Genomic DNA, 20,801 nt, shown 5'->3' with positions numbered 1-20,801 from the left:
GTGAATGGTTGTCTGTCTCTATGTGCTGGCCCTGCCAGGCGTGTGTTGGCCCTGTCCCTGGACCCTGTATCCTGCCTCTCGCCCAATGTCGGCTGGGATAGGCTCCAGCAACCCCCAACGTGATAAGCGGTTATGGAAATGAACGAACCTTTAAATGTAAAGAGGGGGGTAACAAATCTAGAGTCACAAAACACATTTGTGCCTTATAAATAAGGTGACACAGCCTAGTAATTCGCCTGACTGACCATTCATTAATATGTTTTATGGCAAAGTCACGACTCTGCAGTGGGCTATTTATGATTATTTAGTGCTTAAACTTTGACACCAGCGATGACACCAACACATCTGTCCATGTCCATTTCACTAAGGCTTTTCCTCTTTTGGATTTGGAATCAATAGGTAGCCTAGTAGGGAGACTGAGGACTGCTTTTGAGATTTGCCAATTTAGAAGAAAAAGCGCCAGGCCGGAGACTTATGATGCACATTTTAGCTGACAAAATCTTTTTTTTAATTTAGTGTAAAGGCCACACATTTTTACAACTGGAGAAAATCAAAGTCACTTAAGGCCTACAACAATGATAACTGAAAATTAAAATGTTGAAAAGAAATAACCATTAATCGTCTCCATATTTTTGTTTGTCAAAGACAGACATAGGCAGCCTCTGGATAGAGGCTAAAGAGTCGCTTGCAACCTCAGGTTACCCTTGCCCTAACTCCAATTCGATTTAACTGCATGAGGAAATGCATCTTGAAATCAAACATGAGCATAAAAACAGAAGGGTAGTAAAATGATACTAACTCATCTCTTTATTTGCATTTGACTTACAGGAACCAGAGAAAGAGCAGAGAGCATTATGTTTGTTACTTACAAAGGAAAGAAGAGTAAAAAAAACACTTTAAAGAGATAATGCCAAAGTTAAACAAGCATTTAATGTTCTTTCTGTTGAAATGTAGCTGCAGGATATATCATAGGAATAGACCATTGAAAAGTATAAACTAATGGGTTTCAGTTGGGGAGGGGAAGGCAGCTGTGTATGGCATAATGGAAGTGGTGAATGTACAGAAATATTTTTTTTAAAAACAGGAGTGAAAGCAATGACATTTTGATTTAAAAAAAAACAAAAACAACTGTCATCACTTGGCATTTTCTGTTGAAGGTGCAAACATGACATGAAAAAACTAAAATGCTTTTTTTTTTTAATTTTTTTTTTTTAGCAAAAACATTGAGATAACAGCAAGGAACTGAAATATCACGCTCAGACATAAGTATTTAGCCACTTCCTGAAAAACTGCTGCCACATGAGTCATGGTCTAAAAACATGAACCACTAAATGCAAACATTTAACTTTGTCTGAGTATTTCAAGTGAAAAAGTTCGTTTTTTAAGTCTTTTGGGACTTACAGTATGCATGTCTAAAACATTAAAGTATCTACAGTACAACCCTGTGCATGTTAGAAATGTTCAAACATTCGGATTGTTCCTGTTCGTGTGTCACTTTAAAAGAAGAGGAAGGAAAAGCTGCAAATGTAGCAATGTAAATTTAGTACTGACCACAGTCAACCGAGGATTGCTAAAGCTGTCTTTTCAAAGTAAACCACTGTTCCACCAACTTTGTACAACTCATGCGTATATCAGTGTGTGTTGTTCCCATAATCTCTCTTTCAACACAATCTTGACAGCGTGTTTGCATTTTTTATAAGTTTACGCTGAAGTTTATGTTGCTTTTCCTGCACATTATATAAAAAGCATTCTCAGTCCACAGGTTTATCGATCTGGTTTGCATTTTCTGTTCATTAGCACTGTGATATACCCACAGTGACCAGCTGTGAGTGTATCTGCTTTCACTGCACCACAATCATCTTAAACATTTCCACAGAGAAAAGCTTCTTGATAAGTTCATGCCACCAATGAGAAAGTGCAGCAGTGGTATAGAGCTTTACCTGCCCACAAAATGATTTAATTAACATTTGAGTTTAATGAAATTACAACCTGAGAAGCTTCTTGTACCATAATTGTATATTGAAATACAAATTTAAAAAAAAAAAGGCCAGACTGCGGGATGATCTCCTCACAGAAATCTTTTTTATACATTTTTATAACACTGCATTTCTGAACATTCACACTGTCCCACAGAAAACATCTGTACTGCATAAATACCAAATTACACTTCAACGCTTCAACAATTTCGAATCAAACTATTGACTTTTTTGTCAAATAGCTGACAAATTTTTTAAAAATCAAATCCTAAATCTCCTGATGGATATCTTTAATGTAAAACTGGCGTGCTCAGGGTTGAAGAATCAGCGCCAGTCTTGGTTTTATAGCTACCTAAATTCAACCTTACGTGATAACATCACATGAATGTGTAACAACACTGATAAAATCATGTGGTTTTTATGAGGAAAAAAAAAAATCTGTAGTTATGATTCGATCAAACCTATCAAGAGATAAGGTGCAGCACTCTAACCTCAATGTTGTTCACATATTAAAAAGGCTAAAAGCTGCAAAATACTAGACAGTTTTGGTTCCCATTTAATCATCATACTGAACAAAGTAGGGCTGGCTGACAAGATGGCAAAAGGATTCTGGATTTTTGGAGCAGTTTTATCGCACTTCATTCGTGTTGTCAATTATTTGCTCAGTAGATTATGTCGGTCAGAAGTTCGACTGTGTGGGTTCAACTAAATAAAAAGCTCTCAGGCGGTTGTTTAAGGACACTACAACTCTTATGAACCATAAACACCGATTTTATGGCTCTGTGAATCAGCTGAATGGTAGTCCATGGTTATCAACCTTTAACCTCAAGCTATCAAACCACGCGAATCAATTAAATCCAAAGCAAATAAAGAATTAAAAGCACATGGATTCATATGACCTATAAAAATTTAATCTCACTAAAATTACCATCGGAAAAACAAATTGATAATGGCTGCTTTGTAAAGAAGTTATTTCGGTTAAAGCTGAAGTTACAAACCATTTTTAGATGTTGATACTGAGGTGAGAAAAGGAGGGTGCTCTGCCTGAGGGTCAAAGGTTTGGCTGTACACTTTCTAACTTAGTCCACGCCCATATCAAAAGGCTGTTGGCACATGCAACAGCATCTGATTACAGCTTTGACAACTGAGTCCACCAGTAATGAGTCTTAAAACCCGGAAATGAGTTAGCATTTTACCACTCGTGGTTCCCTCGTCTCAAAGTCAGTGGGTTTCTTGAGTGGGTTTTTGGTTAGGTGCTTGAAGTTAAAGTATGTCAGTGAATACCCCGCTTGTGAACTTTGAAGCTTCGACATATTTTAACAAAGGTGGTTGCCAACATGTGGCTAAATGAGACTACAGGTCATCATCACACTAAGCCGCGCCGAACACGGCTTTACAGTGTTGCTAGGGTGGTGACGTTTAGTCATGCTACCATAGCGTAGCTTGTTGATAGCCTAACGTTAGCTTTTTACCCCTGGCGATTACATTTAGGCTTCAATAATCTTGAAAATGGTCATTTGTGGAGATTATCTTGCTGAACAAAACATGTAAGTAAATATTTGTTTTCCGCAGAGGTTATTTTCAGCAATAATCCAACATTAGGCCTATCCAACATCCAACAGGCTTTTTGACAAGGGAACCAGTGCAATGCTAACTTCCATGGCAGCCTACAGAAAACCATCGAGGAGCACTCGATATGAAACGTTATTTCTCCAAAATATTTACTATTATATGCTTTGTTTGTACATTCTTCTGTCTCTAAGAGTCAAGAATTCAACCTAGAAAAATTAGGGCTTCAACAAGCAATAACTTAATGCAAGACTTCATTCCACTTGCTAATGCCTTCAAGTGTTGAACCATTTGTTTCTGCCCTTGCTGTATATTACTACATCCTCTGCAGCTGAGCACAACTATGAAAGCAAATAAGCGTCATTCATATTTCGAGCTTGTGAAATGATGTTCACAAGTAGTTTAGTTTAGCAGCTGTGGATATATTGTGTGATTGTGTGAAAAGGTTTTGTGCACACAGATGCAATTTGCACATGTGATATTTTCAACAGGATGAGAGAAGGACGCAGAAAGTCCCTATCTGTGCATGTGACACTGAAGTTACAAGTTACGAGCTAAAAGCTGCGAGTTACAAGCACCAATTATCGAGGAGGCAGGAAAGCCAAGAGTCTGGGGGGTATTTAGATTTGTTACTAGAATAATTCAACGAGTACTGTATGATGTGGTCTCACAGTAGGGTTAGAAAACAGCATTTCCAAGGGTCAGTGTCAATACATAAAAGATTAAATTTTCTTGTGCATTATTGTCTAAGTCTGACTAACTTACCTGCCTAAGGCACGAAAAACGCTATAAATTACATATTGATCTACTTGTTGTTCAGCTGACTTTCTATTGACCCAAAAACAATTAGCATAAATATCCACAATGCAGAATAGTTCCACCTCCAGACTTGAAAGCTGCAGCTCAGAATTACACAAATTCTAAATGATTAAAATCAACACATCATCTAAAATGAGAAAAAAATCTGATCTTAAAAGATAGACACACTGACTGCTCAGAGTGTGCAAAGTTGGTAAGTTCCTTAAAATGTGTCCCTCCCAGTTCTCCCTTTTGATTCAGCTCCTTTGCTGCTAAATTGAAACCCTGAGCAACAGCATGTTCTGTTGCAGGCTTCGTCTAAGATATAATATAATTAGACTGTGTGTTATCTGTCTCTGCATCTACTGAAAAAGATAAATTCCCTCACTACTTTTTTTTTTATATCAGAGTAAGGATGATTAACACTGCACAGCCCATCCTTATGTATGATTGCATTAAGGGGGAACTGAACTGTTGAAACTGTCACACATATAATGAGGTAATAATAAAAAACACCCCTTGTAACTGATAAGACAGTTTTGCAAGACTGAGAGCACATGCTGGAGAAAAAAGCAGAAGTGTTTACATCATGGAAACAAATACGTGGTTACTGTGAGCTTCCTGAGAGGCAAGACATTTCTCTACAAGCTTATCTTATGGCAAGGCAGCCAGTGGAAGGTAGCATGATCAAATCTGAAATAACTCCCACACACCACACCGAACCTTTAATAAATGTACACTAACATAGGAGCATACTTATTTGATATACTCCAACTCTCAATTAACCCACCCACGTCTATTTAATAAATACATTGTTATCTAAGTAAATGCTTATAAGTCTGAAATAAAGTTAAATGTAGCCAATTTTGATGCCTTTGAAACACAGACCAACATAAACGTACTGATGACACCTGCCAATCACCGTAGAGTGATAAAAACCAAACATACTGTTATTCTTAAAATTCATACTAGTATTATTGCGAGTTTGCAGCATTTTAACAACCAAATAAAAGTAGATATGCTCATAAATAAAAACCGAGCCAATAAAAAAAGAAGTACAACATAATCTAAATATAAAGATAGTAGAATAAAAACTGTGGCACACATTTAAAAAATATTGAAAGTCTTGTTTTTCTTGAACATATTAAATAGTCCGCAAAAACTAGTCTATTAAAAAATGGTCACATTGTGATGCAAATGATGGAGATGATACTTTGATGCACAGTCAACACAGAAGTACACGTAAAATGGTGAATAATAATATCTATTTACATTTTTGCTATTAAACATCACATTAAATTAAGATGAACAACTACAGTATTTGGCCTCTGGACAAACACCTCCTCCATCTTCAGTGGTGCGGTGAAGTCTTTGTGAAAACACTGAACACCCTGAATCACCTGGCTTTACGGACCTTGGCGTACATACAGTCATCTCCCGCTGGCTCTACGGGCTGCCGAGGTCGCTCTGAGAACTTGACCTCGCCGTACTCCACCTGTGTCTCCTGCCTTTGCTGCATCTGCATCCCCTGCCGCTGCACGATCCTGACATCAGCATAGGTCAACTCCTGGTCGTCTTCTTCTGCAGAATGACAGGAAGAAGTGGCACAAGAACATCGAATTTAACAAAATATACTCAGTGTTTGCAGTGGTGGAGTGTAACAGAGTACATTTACTTCAGTACTCTACCTAAAGGAATACTTCACCCACAAAATGACCATTTGTACATGAATTAGTCATGTTGTGCTACCCTGAATTTGTGAAGAAGATTTTGTTTTTCTTGCATGCCTCCACCAAAAATGGCAAACATATATCATTGATATATCTATCAATTGACTGTGGACAAGCTTAACAGCAAAACTAATTCATAGCATGCATTTACAAACTCTCCCACAACTTGTGCAATATGTCGTAAACTCAGTACTTTCCAAACACATGCATTTTGTGGGAAAGAAAACCTTAGTATTTTAAACTGAACTGAGAGTGAAACTTATCTCTGCTCTCTTTAAAGCAGGACTCTGCTGCTGAGGGTTTTCAGTGTAAAAGCATGTGTTTGGGAAGTACTGAGCATACAAGTGGACTAATGAGACTTGGATTATACTGCAGGTGTTGTGTGAGAGTTTTAAACAGATGTTTTGAGAAAGTTTTGTTGCTGTTAAACGTGGTCCCCAATCAATCAATAAATCAATATGTTTGCAGTTTTTGCGTGGAGGAAGAAGGTGACACAGCATGACATTTACAAATGGTCATTTGTGGATGAAGTATTCCTTTAAGTACAAATTTGGGGTAATTGAGCTTAACTTAAGTATTTTCTTTAAATGCTTCTTTCTACTTTCAACTTTACTTTTCAAAGTAAGATAATGTTATGATATAGATTAAACTAGCCAACATTTGATACAAATAATGACTTAATTTACCATTTAGTAAACTGACAGAAATATGTTTGTAACTATTTGATGATAAAGTAGGCTAATGTTGAAATCTTTAATGGTTCCACCTTCACAGATTCAACAACTTGTTACAGTTACTGTTACATAAAATGTAGCAGATCATTTAATTCACGTAAATTAATTTAATTAAGCTTTAAACATTTTATAATTTGGACTGTTCAGTGGACAAAACAGACATTGTGAATGTGTCACTTTGGTTTCTAGGTAATTGTAACGAACATTTCTCACTATTTTCACATTTTTTTACAAACAAAACTATTAACTGATTAATGGAGAAAATAATCAGCAGATGAATCCATATAAAAAAGATCATTAATTTATTATTTAAAATGAGCTCTGAATACTTAATCTGCCACTAAGTGTTCGGGATCGTTACAAAAAAGTTTTTTTTTTGACATTTTGGGAAATACATTCCCGACAACAGTAAGACAAAAAAGATTTCACTATGAAGTTTGTCAGTTAATGAGAAGCTACCATTATGCTAGCAGATGGTTAGCTTTAGCACAAAGACTGGAAGAGCAGGGGAAAACAGACAACCCGACTGTCCAAAATTTATTTTAAAAATCTACCTCTAAAGTTTTCTATTTTATAAGATAAAGCATTGATTAAGGAGTTTTAGACTTTGCTGGTAGGTGGTTTTTGTTACTGTTGGTCAGAGCAAAGTTAGCTGCTGACCCCTTCTACTGAAGCTAACTGGCTAACAGTAGCTTCATGGCTAATTGACAAACATTACAATGGCCTGAAGCTTCTCATCTTACTCTCTGCAAGAAGTAGCCTACATGCACAGCTCAAAATGTCAGACTATTCTTGAATCTGTGAATAGAGAAACTGTGAATACAGAAATGGGTTAGAAAAAAGGAAGTTTTGTTTTGAACCTTTAGGTTTGCTGTTTTTCTTTTTCCTCTGAGAACAGATGACAGCCACGCCGATCAGTAACAGCAGCACCAGTGCAGAGAGTACCCCGGCCATTACCGGCAAGTTGTCTGTTTCGATAACAAAAAAACACAAGAGACACAGATATTTTAATGTTAGCAGTCACTACAGGTGGTTTTTTGGAGACAGACAAAGAAAAAAGGGGGAAATGACTATCAACTGTTTGTTTTCACTTACTATACCATGGGCCATCATTGCTGGGGGGAGTCACAGTTTCATTGGAGGATGTGATATTAGTGCTGGGGTTAAGTATGCTGACAGTCTCCTTACCCACAGTGGATGTTTTTGTGGTCGTGGTAGGAGCTGTTGTTGGCTCAATACACAGGGTGTTATTGGCTGCAAACACCCACTGTGATATGTGTGTCGCATTGGGTAAGATGCAGTTAATGAATATGAAGCCTGAAGGAAAGAAACACATCAATGACTGATGTACAGTTAATCATCAGTGTCATAATTATCAAACTGTTTTTTACTCATGTTCTTACTCACCACAGTCAGATATTGTTATTTCTTTTGAGACACTGTTGACATTATTCCTGACTGAGCAGACCAGTTGTCCTGAGACGTGTTGTTTCAGAGTGATGTTGGTGGTCTCAGTGTTTCCAGAGAGGAGCTCAGCGTCTGTCAGTGTGTGTCCATTCAGAGTCCAGCTGTACTGAAGACTGTCCCCTCCCTCAGAGGAGCAGGACACCCTCATCTCTCCCTGGGACAGACACTCAGAGACCAGCAGGACAGAGGACACAGGAGCTGAAGGAAACACACTCAGATGACTTTTCATGTTAACATCTTGGTCATTTTATACAGTTTCTGATACAGAACAGGCCAGACAGAGATACTGATACATGTGGAATATGAGATGTAGTTAAGCAATAGAATATGAAATTAATGTCTATCAATGTTAATAAATTTCCCAGTAAAAAAAATTATTTACCTTGAATGGTTAACTGTAGAGTCCGCTCCTCTGATTTCTGCCCATTTGAATCATAGATTGTAAGTTTATATTCACTGCTGTCATTCCAGCTCAGGTTACTGATCCTAAATGTTCCATCACTGGGAGTAAATGATGATCTGTTTTCTATCACATTAGACACAATCAGATTCTTTCTCACACTGAGTATTGTTGTTGTTTTGGTTGACCATTTGTATCCAGATCTTTCTGAGGCGCTGTCCATCAGCCGGAGGACCACAGTTCCTCCCAAAGCTCCATAACACTGAGCTCCATTCTGTCTGCCATCACAGGAGGTTTCCACACCTGGAAATAAAAAATTTAATTTGAAAAAAATCACAATTTTGATTATTTAATATCTACAAAAGGAATAACGATGTAGGATTTTAAGCATATGCAAATATTGTAAACAAACAAACAAACAAAAAAACAAAGTAATAAAAATAATAGTGGCTTTGGTGCAGCTTTGTCTCTCAGACCACGTTATTAAAAGTAATTTATTGTTGTGTAGCTGAGTGTTACACAGGTCTGTAACTGCAGAACAGTTGCTAACAGATGGTTCATGCGGCAATACATTTTTTTAATTTCATTTAATCTCATCCAGTCATCACCAACTCATGCTGTGTTTTTTTCCTCTCACACAGACCTTAACTTTAAGTCATAGCAGAGATTCCAACTGTCCCACTGATACCAAATGTATCAGGCTGTATTTGGGGACAATGTATAAAATGATGTGCTTGATATCAAAAATAGTAAACTCTAAATCATTTGTATAGTGACTATATGAAAGATATGAAAACATAGTTTCAGTACAGGCATGATATAAATACAAAGACAGGGTACAATGTCATTCAGTGTTTTTGTTAAACATTCACATGACCTCAGGAAAGTCAGCGTTCATTGGATTAATTACTTATCTGAACTGTCAGAGATGACGTGCTTTAATCCAAAAAGTGTGACTGTTGTTTTTACAGTACTCTACACGCATAATGAAGAGGAACTGATCTCTGGATTTGTAAATTTTCCTTGAAATAACTAGTCTTTTTCTTGAAAGCGACTGAACCTTAAAAAAGCTTTGATATCAGCTTCAAACAGTGTAGTTGATATTTATATGTAAAGAAGCTGTCATTTCTTCAGAACCAACAGGTGTCTCCAGCCTGTAGTATTTGATCTGCATTACTCATTACTGAGGAAAGTGTCTTTACTACTCTTGAAACCAATATCTGTACAAAAAGTTACAAAACATTGTATTCACATAATATTAAATCAAATATTAACGTGTTGTTGAACAGCTCACCATGACAGACTCGGAGTAGCATCACCAACAACAATCCAACCACAGCTTTCATGTCTCCTCTGTGTTCAGCCTCTGTTGATCCAGTCACCGGCTTCAAGACAAACTTTTCTACTTCACCCAACAGGAAACATGTATATCCTTCACTGAGCAGCCTGAAATGTGTCCTGTCAGTGATCAACCTCAGAGGAGAATGTGTGAAAACTTCAAGCGAACCTGAGCGTTGTTGCATTCATATTTCTATAGACAGTGAGAAGAAAAGGAAGTGATATCAGTTTTACTTCCCCTTTTAGCCTCTGACATGATGGCCTCTGTATGTGATGGAAGGAGTGGGAGAGAGGGAAGCATTCCTCCTTCTTACTGAAAGAGGATTTGAGACATTTCTAAGTTTACATCTCTCCATCTCATCACTTCTGACTAAATCAGTATATGATATTTCTTTTCTGTAAATGAAAGATGAGTTAAATGTAATAAAGATTCTCAGGCTGAGGTGCTGTCTCACCCTCACAAACTGCCCTTAACACACCAGCAGGGCATTATTAACAGGCCATGTTAAGCACATACAAATGATCTACACACATCAAACTGCATTTTAAATTCTGCTTTTGACAGTGAAGTTTTCAGGGATTAAAACAAAACAGTCAAAAGACATGTGTATAAAAATACATTAAAGACATGTAGAATTTTGTGTCTTGGATTTACATAATGGAGAATAAAGTTCAGTTCAACCTTAAAGTTACATGAGAAGAAATGCCACTGACGGTTAAACAGTTAAATACTTGAAAACACATTGCTTGAAAATTTAATCAAACATGTGATTTTGTATAATTCAATACTGCAGTTGCATTTATGCTTTTACATAATCTGGCAGAACAACATTATATAGCTAAAGACTTTGTTATTGATCGCTTAATGCCTTAGACCAAGAGTCTTTGCAATAATAAACCTATAAAACCACCTTCATTTGTGACTCTTTATTCCTGTAAAAACCATTTTAGTGGTGTCAGAGGTATAGATCAACAAGGAAAGATGGAGGGGGAAAAAGCAACAACATGTCATCCCAAGGTGCTAAAATATGGACATTCACACTGTGCTGTTGGCCCACAGTGGTCTGAAAGTCATGCTACTCTGTACTAACCTCTGCACTGTTCCTGCTTTAAAGTTCACCTGTACATTTCCTTGTCACACGCTCTCTGTCGCTGTGGTCTCTTCAGACTCTGTCGCCCTCCACTGGCAGCTGAATACTTATGAATGCTGAAAAGTCATTCACTATAAAACTAATAATCCTCATTTCATTGCTTGAGTCATTACATACAAAAATGCTGAATTAATTGTCAAAATCTGTCAAGCAAATTTTATACATTTCTTTATCATTTTTTCCTGAAAATGTCTCCTAAATTGAATAATTTCTCTCAGGTGAACCTCAGCTTTCACTGATGATGAGGAGGAGTGTGTAAAGCATTAGTTGTAACCAATGATAAGCCACTTCTCCACAGTCACTGAAAGCTGAATCCCATGAACCTTCACACTAAGTTTGATTGGAGGATGTGATATTAGTGCTGGGGTTGAGTATGCTGACAGTCTCCTTACCCACAGTGGAGGTTTCAGTGGTCGTGGTAGGAGCTGTTGTTGGCTCAATACACAGGGTGTTATTGGCTGCAAACACCCACTGTGATATGTGCTTCCCATTGGGTAAGGGGCAAGCCATGAATTTGAAGCCTGTGGGAAAGAAACACATCAATGACGATGTACAGTTAATCATCAGTGTCATAATCATCAAACTGTTTATTACTCATGTTCTCACTCACCACAGTTAATAATCTTCATTTCTTTTGAGACACTACTGACATTATTCCTGACTGAGCAGACCAGTTCTCCTGAGACGTGTTGTTTCAGAGTGATGTTGGTGGTCTCAGTGTTTCCAGAGAGGAGCTCAGCGTCTGTCAGTGTGTGTCCATCCAGAGTCCAGCTGTACTGAGGACTGTCCCCTCCCTCAGAGGAGCAGGACACCCTCATCTCTCCCTGGGACAGACACTCAGAGACCAGCAGGACAGAGGACACAGGAGCTGAAGGAAACACACTCAGATGACTTTTCATGTTAACATCTTGGACATTTTATACAGTTTCTGATACAGAACAGGCCAGACAGAGATAAATATGAGATATATGTAGAGTATGACGTGAATGTCTATCACTGTTAGTAAATTTCTCAGTAGAAAAGTTACATACCTTGAATGGTCAGATGTAGAGTCTGCTGCTTTAACGGATGTCCATTTGAATTGAAGGTTTTGAGTTTATATTCCCCACCATCATTCCAGCTCAGGTTATTGATCCTAAATGTTCCATCACTGGGAGTAAATGATGATCTGGTTTTTATCACATTAGTCACAAACCGATTCTCTCTCCCATGGAGTATTACTGTTGTTTTGGTTGACCATACGTAGCTAAATATTTCTGAGGCGTTGTCCATCAGCCGGAGGACCACAGTTCCTCCCAAAGCTCCATAACACTGAGCTCCATCTTGTCTGCCATCACAGTAGGTTTCCACACCTGGAAATAAAATAACTACTATAATATCAGCAGGAGAAAAGAGGCAGATCATTGTGGCCAACTGGTCACTTCCTCATTTATGTTGAGAGCAGTCTGACTAGATGGCATGAAAGCCTTAAAAGGATGCTGAAGTTCTGTGTTTTATGATTAGATGTTAATTTAGTCATACAAAACCAGGAAATTCTGTCATTGTACTCAGAAAAAAGTGAAGTGAAGTCTTCTTACACTATATAAACCATAAACACAGCTTCTCCCACAAAGTCGTCTCTCTTTTTTCTATTATGTCCTGCTCAATCATCCTCCACATTTGACAAAGATGAACGTATGGATTTTAATATTAAAACTCTTGCACAATGTGTGCATATGCAGTGTGACATCTTTTTATTTTCAATAAACTGAGTGGGAAATGAGACATGACAATGTAAGACACAAGATATTTCATTACTAATACTTTCACTATTATATATACACAGGCAATGATATGTTACTGGTTCTGAAAACAACCATGAAATCTCTGTAACTGACGTGAAACACAAATGTCTCAAAAAAACCCACCAACAACAAAAGCAACAATATATCATCCCAAGGTGCTAAAATATGGACATTCACACTGTGCTGTTGGCCCACAGTGGTCTGAAAGTCAGCTACTCTGTACTAACCTCTGCACTGTTCCTGCTTTAAAGTTCACCTGTACATTTCCTTGTCACACTCTCTCTGTCGCTGTGGTCTCTTCAGACTCTGTCACCCTCCACTGGCAGCTGTTGATTAAAGGCAGCAGGCAATCATAGCAGATAAGAGACAACACTAAGGCCTTGGTTTCACACGTTACTGTAAAGTTCAGATGCAGAACTTCTCACTTCAACCATCATAACAGAGTTCTCTTCATGTCCCCTCTCACAGTGGACGCCAGAGCCTGCAGCCATCTTGTATTTCTTCTTCTTCCAAGCAAAAAAGACGCAGATCCCAATTAATGCAAGAATCACCACAGCTGCTCTCACACCACATATGAGCAGGGAGTGATCTGTTTGGATAAAGAGACACAAAACAACACAGGTCAAGTTAGTGCTGTGACAGGAGAGTTCATTGTTTGCTTACTTAAGTACCAGGGCTCATCATAGTTTGACTGGAGTGTCTGATGTGACTTGAGGGGTTTATGGACACCAGTGTTACTCTCCTTACCCACAGTGGAGGCCTCAGTTTCTGGGATCGTGGTAGGAGCTGTTGTTGGCTCAATACACAGGGTGTTATTGGCTGAAAATATCCACTGTGACATGCGCATCCCATAGGGTAAGGGGCAGTTAATGAATGTGAAGCCTGAAGAGGAAAAAAAACACATCACTGACAGATGTACAGTTAATCATCAGTGTCATAAACATGAAACCTGTGAGCAACAAAACAGAGCAACCATATCTGATGTACAGAGTGACCATAGTCATTAGTATAATAAATATCAAGTCCTTGTATTGTCATCTTCTCACTCACCACAGGTAGATATGCTACTGACTTTATTCCTGACTGAGCAGACCAGTTGTCCTGAGACGTGTTGTTTCAGAGTGATGTTGGTGGTCTCAGTGTTTCCAGAGAGGAGCTCAGCGTCTGTCAGTGTGTGTCCATCCAGAGTCCAGCTGTACTGAGGACTGTCCCCTCCCTCAGAGGAGCAGGACACCCTCATCTCTCCCTGGGACAGACACTCAGAGACCAGCAGGACAGAGGACACAGGAGCTGAAGGAAACACACTCAGATGACTTTTCATGTAACATCTTGGTCATTTTATACAGTTTTTGATACAGAACAGTCCAGACAGAGATACAGATAAATATGAGATATATGTATATATGTTTAGTTTAGCAAGAGAATATGACATGTATCTCTACCAATGCTACTAAATTCCCAATTGGTAAACAACGTTATTTACCTTGAATAGACAAATGTAGAGTCCGCTGCTCTGATATTCGTCCATTCGAAGAAAAGATTCTAAGTTTATATTCCCCACCATCATTCCAGCTCAGGTTATTGACCCTAAATGTTCCATCACTGGGAGTAAATGATGATCTGTTTTCTATCTCATTAGACACAATCAGATTCTTTCTCCCATCGAGTATTGTTGTTGTTTTGGTTGACCAATGGTATCTATATATTTCTGAGGCGTTGTCCATCAGCCGGAGGACCACAGTTCCTCCCAAAGCTCCATAACACTGAGCTCCATCCTGTCTGCCATCACAGGAGGTTTCCACACCTGGTTAAAAAAAAGATTTACAAAAAAAAAAAAAAAAAAATGAGATAGAAAATTATGAATAATAATATTTTATTCCATTAATTTTTGAAAAACTGAAGAACTGAAAAAAAATATGGGATTTATGCTTCTCTCAATGCAGACAGTGAAGTGTCCTGGTGCAGGAGAGACAAAAACAAATATCTGACAGAAAATCATTTCTCCTTAAGACTTGTGTACAAAGTTCCCTCCTCTGAGCAGTAGGCTACATTTAGTTATTGAGCTGTGTTTGCAATCCTTCCTTTTAAGTTCAGTAACTGAGTGAGAATAAAATCAATCTAGAATACTGAATCTTTAAGTTACTGTCATATGTAAATAATAGTTATACACAAACCATCACTTAAAATCAGAGCAGAGAAAACTGTCAGCTTGTGTCAACATCATAGATCTATGGCAGTCAAGTGAAGACCAGAGCTGAAAAAACATATTTAATAATATCTAATTCATTTATGTGTCATGATTCTTCCCAGTGTGGGTCAGTATATCAGCTGCAACACATATCAATGAAGATGATGTACTTTTTAACGAGACTTGAAAATACTGTCACAGCTCACCATGAGAGACTCCCAGTATCATCAGCAACAGTCTGATTACAGCTTCCATGTCTCCTCAGACTCTGTTGACCCAGTCAGCAGCTTACACACAGAAGTTTCTACTTTATTTAACAGCAAACATGCACACACTAACTGAGCAGCCTGAAATGTCTTCTCTTAGTGATCAGCAGGAGAAAAGAGGTAGATCATTGTGGCCAACTGGTCACTTCCTCATTTATGTTGAGAGCAGTCTGACTAGATGGCCTGAAAGCCTTAAAAGGATGCTGAAGACTTAAAATTTGAACAGAGATCTCGAAGTGGTTTCTGAAGTTCTGTGTTTTATAATTAGATTTCATAGTTTTCATACAGTGTTGTAACCATAAACACAGCTTCTGCCACAAGACCTTTTTTCCTATTATGTCCTGTTCAATCATCCTCCACATTTGACATAGATGAACATATGGATATTAAGATTACAACTTTGGCACAATACCTGTGTGCACAGCTTGACATCTTTTTATTTTCAATACATTGTGTGGGAAATGAAACATTCCCATCTGAGACACAAGATATTTCATTACTAATACTTTCTCTATATCTATATACACAGGAAAGTACTGTATATGTTATTGGTCCTGAAAACAACTGTGAAGTCTTTGTAACTAACGTGAAACACAAATATCTTTAACATGAGATAAAGTGTAGAAAAAAGCAACAATATATCATCCAAAGGTGCTAAAATATGAACATTCACACTGTGCTGTTGTCCCACAGTGGTCTGAAAGTCATGCTACTCTGTACTAACCTCTGCACTGTTCCTGCTTTAAAGTTCACCTGTACATTCCCTTGTCACACTCTCTCTGTCTCTGTGGTCTCTTCAGACTCTGTCGCCCTCCACTGGCAGCTGTTGATTAAAGACAAATGCCCTAAAATATGAAAACACTTCTGACATTGCACCTGCAGCAATAAACAGTCATATTTTACACTTAATATCTGCTGAAGCTGTTTCAGTGAAGCCTCTGAAGGCAGTAACAGATATATGATCATTATTTATTGATCGTTGTTTTCCCTGAAATGTTTACATGATGTCAACACAGAGTTTTACTGAATACAGAATTATCCATTAGCAACAGTAACGCCTCTGTAAACCAGTAGAGGGAAACCTCACACTGACTAATTCTGATAAAGAGTCTGGAAGTTTTATTCAGTTCTCTGCAGTCATTAAAGGTACAGTCCGTGATCAACATGTCAACACAAGGACTTAAACAAATTAACTGATGATACATGACTCAGTGATTGACAGGTTTTGAATGAATAACAACACTAGAAAAAAACTAAATTAAAGCCTTTAATAATAAATGCTTTGAGAGGTTTTACATAAACATGGAAGCAAAACAGACCTGCATTAGTAATTATAGGCCTAATTAAATCAGAAAAACACAAACTATTATTTACATAATTCAGTCTTTACGAGTTAAACCCTTTAATCATATATGGGATTATTCATCTAATTTATATGCTGTACAATTACAGTTTGGGCTTCAATAAACATTATGAAACACACATTAAATATATACAGTCACTACATCAAGTACCTATATACAAAAGTAATGCAATAGTGCAATGAGAGTGTGGAAATCTACAGCAAAATAACTTCCAAATGGCATCAAGATTAGTTGCACCAGTGGTGTAGTGGAGGGTATGCTCAGGTATACAGTGTACCCACCTCTTTCTCTGGCTGTTTACAGTTTACCCACCTATCAGCCAAAAAGCCATTGAAATATATAAGAGAGTATCCCCACTTCCTCCCCAGTAACCTGCCCATCTACTTAGTAGTACACCCACTTCATCAGCTACCACCACACCACTGAGTTGCACCACTTAAATGACAGTATTTGCTTAATTCACAATATCACATGCTGTTTAAGGATAAACTGTGTGTGGAGCTGTGGGCGTCTAGATTCTTGTTTACTCTCCAGAGGCAGTGGTGCACTGAATCTCCAAACAAGACAGTCTTTTCACTGAAATTATTCGATATAAAGGATCTGACTTTCACCAAATCAACAACTAGTGAAGTGACTGAGTGAAAACAGTCTGACTCAGGATCATAAAACTAGAGTCACAACCTTTGTTCTGTCACAGCGTCCACAACGACTGAAATGTAGAAAACACTCACAGTGCTTTTTAAAAGAAGGTTTTCATAGTGAGCTGCTGAGCAGAGGGCAAAAGTAAAGTAGAGAGGAATAAGAGAGAAGAGAATTTTCACTCAAAACTTGATCTTCACACCCATAAAGACACATGGCTGATCACAGCAGATAGAGACAGCACTAAGGCGTTGGTTTCACACATTACTGTAAAGTTCAGATGCAGAACTTCTCACTTCAACCATCATTACTGAGTTCTCTTCATGTCCCCTCTTACAGCAGACGCCAGAGCCTGCAGCCATCTTGTATTTCTTCTTCTTCCAAGCAAAAAAGACGCAGATCCCAATTAACACAAGAATCACCACAGCTGCTCTCACACCACATATGAGCAGGGAGTGATCTGTTTGGATAAAGAGACACCAAAATCAGATGTTAAGTTAAGACTGTGACAGGAGAGTTAGTTTTGACATAAATGCCAGGGCTCATCTCTGCTGGAGGAAGTCTGATTGACGTGTGTAGCTTAAAGGCTAAATGCTTTATCTTGCATGTAAGATGACATAGAGTGATTACACTCAACTTCAGGCGAGCAGAAATGATCAACATTTGTACTGAGTAACAGAAATCACATGTGTCAAATTCATCTCAAAACATCATCCTTTGAAAAGGTAAATGAACGCCACTTCAGTTCAGTCTCCCATTACCATCACCAGTGCTCGCAGTGATGACCACAAGGGTTGAGTGACAACAGGTGAGAATCCCAATCCTGGAGATGGGATTTGTTCAATAATTAGTAGTTGTGTGTATCATTAGTAGTTCAATAGGGTGAACACTGAAAAAGATTCTGATTACTTGCTTTGTGTGTATGAGAAGTAATGGTTGCTGTTTATGAGTCAGGGGTTTACCTAACCTCCATTTTGACACTGAATTAATACATCAGCTTTCATTTCCCTTTTTGAAGGGTGGTGCCCCGAGGTGAACTTAATGCAAGTTACATTCAGTTACTCAGGATAAATGCTGATCATTTCTGATAACCTGAAGTTGAGTGTCATCACTCCATGTCACCTTAAATACAGGGTTTTAGGATTTTGTTCACATGTTGATGTCACTCTCCTTACCCTCAGTGGAGGTGGAGATGCACTCACTGAATATGAAGCCTGTGGGCAAAGAAACAGGAAGCCATGACTGATGTACAGAGTGACCATAATCATCAGTATAACAATTATAAAGGTTTTCTTTTACGTCTTCTCACTCACCACTAGATATCCAACTGACTTTATTCCTGACTGAGCAGACCAGTTGTCCTGAGACATGTTGTTTCAGAGTGATGTTGGTGGTCTCAGTGTTTCCAGAGAGGAGCTCAGCGTCTGTCAGTGTGTGCCCATCCAGAGTCCAGCTGTACTGAGGACTGTCCCCTTCCTCAGAGGAGCAGGACACCCTCATCTCTCCCTGGGACAGACACTCAGGGACCAGCAGGACAGAGGACACAGGAGCTGAAGGAAACACACTCAGATGACTTTTCATACTAACATCTTGGACATTTTATACAGTTTCTGATACAGAACAGTCCAGACAGAGATACAGATATATTTAGTTTAGCAAGAGAAAATGACGTGAATGTCTTTCAATGTTAGTACATTTTCCAGTAAAAAAGCTATTTACCTTGAATAGTCAACTGTAGAGTCCGCTGCTCTGATCTCCGCCCATTTGAATCATAGATTTCAAGAGTATATTCTCCTTCATCACTCCTGCTCAGCTTACTGACCCTAAATGTTCCATCACTGGGAGTAAATGATGATCTGTTTTCTATCCTGTTCGACATGATTTGATTCTTTCTCCCATTGAGTATTGTTGTTGTTTTGTTTGACCATCGGTATATAGATTTTTCTGAGGCGCTGTCCATCAGCCGGAGGACCACAGTTCCTCCCAAAGCTCCATAACACTGAGCTCCATCCTGTCTGCCATCACAGGAGGTTTCCACACCTGGAAATTAGAAACATAAGTTTGAAAAAAGAAAAAGAAAAAATGTGCATTTAATAGTAAGTATACAAACCTGAAATGAAAATAAAGACATTAAGAAATAAGAATATCAGTGTTTTTATTATACCATTTCTATTGAATTAAGAATCATTCCAACTTTTACAGATGTAGAAATATTAAAGTTACAATGTGTAATTTACGTGGTTGTTTATTAGCAAATATCAACTATTGCTTTCATAAATATATATTTACTGAAGTGTAATGCAATTCACATACAAATGGAAGCTTTCTCATAGGCTTAGAATGATTTCTTTATATATACAGAGGCAGGGCGCAGTATGCTGGAGGTTGCCTTCTTGCGTCGCCATATTTGAATACAGTGGCCCGAAAGGGATATACACGCTTTGTCTTTCGCGTTTACCTAGAACCTGCTGTCACTGGAGACAGTTAAGGTGAAGCTATATCCGGGGCGCTTCTGTGTGAACCTGCTTTGTACTTTTATGATTCTGTCGCACTTTAAATGGAGGACCACACATATGTTTCGCCCCGTAAGAGGGAAACCACGCCACCAAATAAAAGAAACAGATCAGATATGCAAGGACGGGACAAAACGCGAGTGAATATTGGCGTTGTTTATTCCAGGTGGAAAGAACTCCTGAAGGAGAAGGATTTCACAAGGGATGCGGAGGTTGCCTGCTTTCTGCTAGACAGGTTATTCAATCTGATATTTTAAAATCATTTTGGCTTCATGTTCGCAACTAGTTTTCCCTCTCGTCTAAGTTCAAGTGACGGCTAACATTACATTTACATGCTAACGTTATCCTAGCCTTAGCTAACGTTATCCCAGAGCTACAGCTAAATGGTTAGCTTAGCCTACAGCCTAATCTGTTGATTCCTCTCGTGCTGCTGCGAAGGCTGTCACCCTGTCCTCCTCCTCTTCCCTCTGGGTAGCCGAGACACACCTCTTCGGCTGGCTGTTCCTGCACCGCTTCTACCCCCACGCCCCCTTCCTCTCCCTGGTCTTCCTCCTCTCCCTCTCCCACTTCCTCATTTCCCTGTGTCTTGTGGAAGAACACTCTGGAAACGCATATATTATAATCATACCAACCTATATTTGCCGCACTGTGCCATGACTATCACATAAAATGTGTTATTTTAGCATTACTGTGCTAATGCTCATGATACCAAAACAATTAGAAATAAAACACTCCTAACATATATCTCACAGATAACCTATATCTCACTGGTAAGCTATAACATATCGTAACATGGTTTAGATTCCTAAATAAATATTCACCTCGTCGCTAGATACTCTAAAAACTCTGCTGTCTGCGCAAGGCTTTTTGTCCTACGATGCCAC

The 20,801-nt window shown here is 38.5% G+C and overlaps 1 protein-coding gene across 11 annotated transcripts in view; it reads right to left on the bottom strand.

Annotated features, from left to right (window-relative positions):
* Nucleotides 1-2,104: 2,104 nt before the first annotated feature.
* The window catches only part of LOC126388896 (pregnancy-specific glycoprotein 22), a 23,466-nt gene continuing 4,769 nt past the window's right edge, over nucleotides 2,105-20,801 (bottom strand). For 2 of the 11 annotated variants that reach the window (XM_050042252.1, XM_050042262.1), the window contains 5 exons: nucleotides 8,657-8,977; nucleotides 8,215-8,472; nucleotides 7,903-8,124; nucleotides 7,668-7,775; nucleotides 2,105-5,924 (listed from right to left, as the gene is read on the bottom strand). In XM_050042252.1, coding sequence (XP_049898209.1) covers nucleotides 5,740-5,924; nucleotides 7,668-7,775; nucleotides 7,903-8,124; nucleotides 8,215-8,472; nucleotides 8,657-8,977 — 1,094 coding nt within the window. In that variant the 3' untranslated portion in view covers nucleotides 2,105-5,739. Of the gene's footprint in view, nucleotides 5,925-7,667; nucleotides 7,776-7,902; nucleotides 8,125-8,214; nucleotides 8,473-8,656; nucleotides 8,978-10,744; nucleotides 11,133-11,773; nucleotides 12,032-12,891; nucleotides 13,537-13,694; nucleotides 13,830-13,997; nucleotides 14,238-14,430; nucleotides 14,752-16,660; nucleotides 17,865-18,579; nucleotides 18,619-18,717; nucleotides 18,955-19,123; nucleotides 19,445-20,801 lie in introns of those variants that run through there. The other 9 variants (XM_050042258.1, XM_050042253.1, XM_050042255.1 and 6 more) reach the window with 9 other exon arrangements.

The sequence above is a fragment of the Epinephelus moara genome, chromosome 4 (genome assembly GCF_006386435.1).
Source record: "Epinephelus moara isolate mb chromosome 4, YSFRI_EMoa_1.0, whole genome shotgun sequence".
Taxonomy (NCBI): domain Eukaryota; kingdom Metazoa; phylum Chordata; class Actinopteri; order Perciformes; family Serranidae; genus Epinephelus; species Epinephelus moara.
This window is presented reverse-complemented; position numbering and strand designations above follow the sequence as displayed.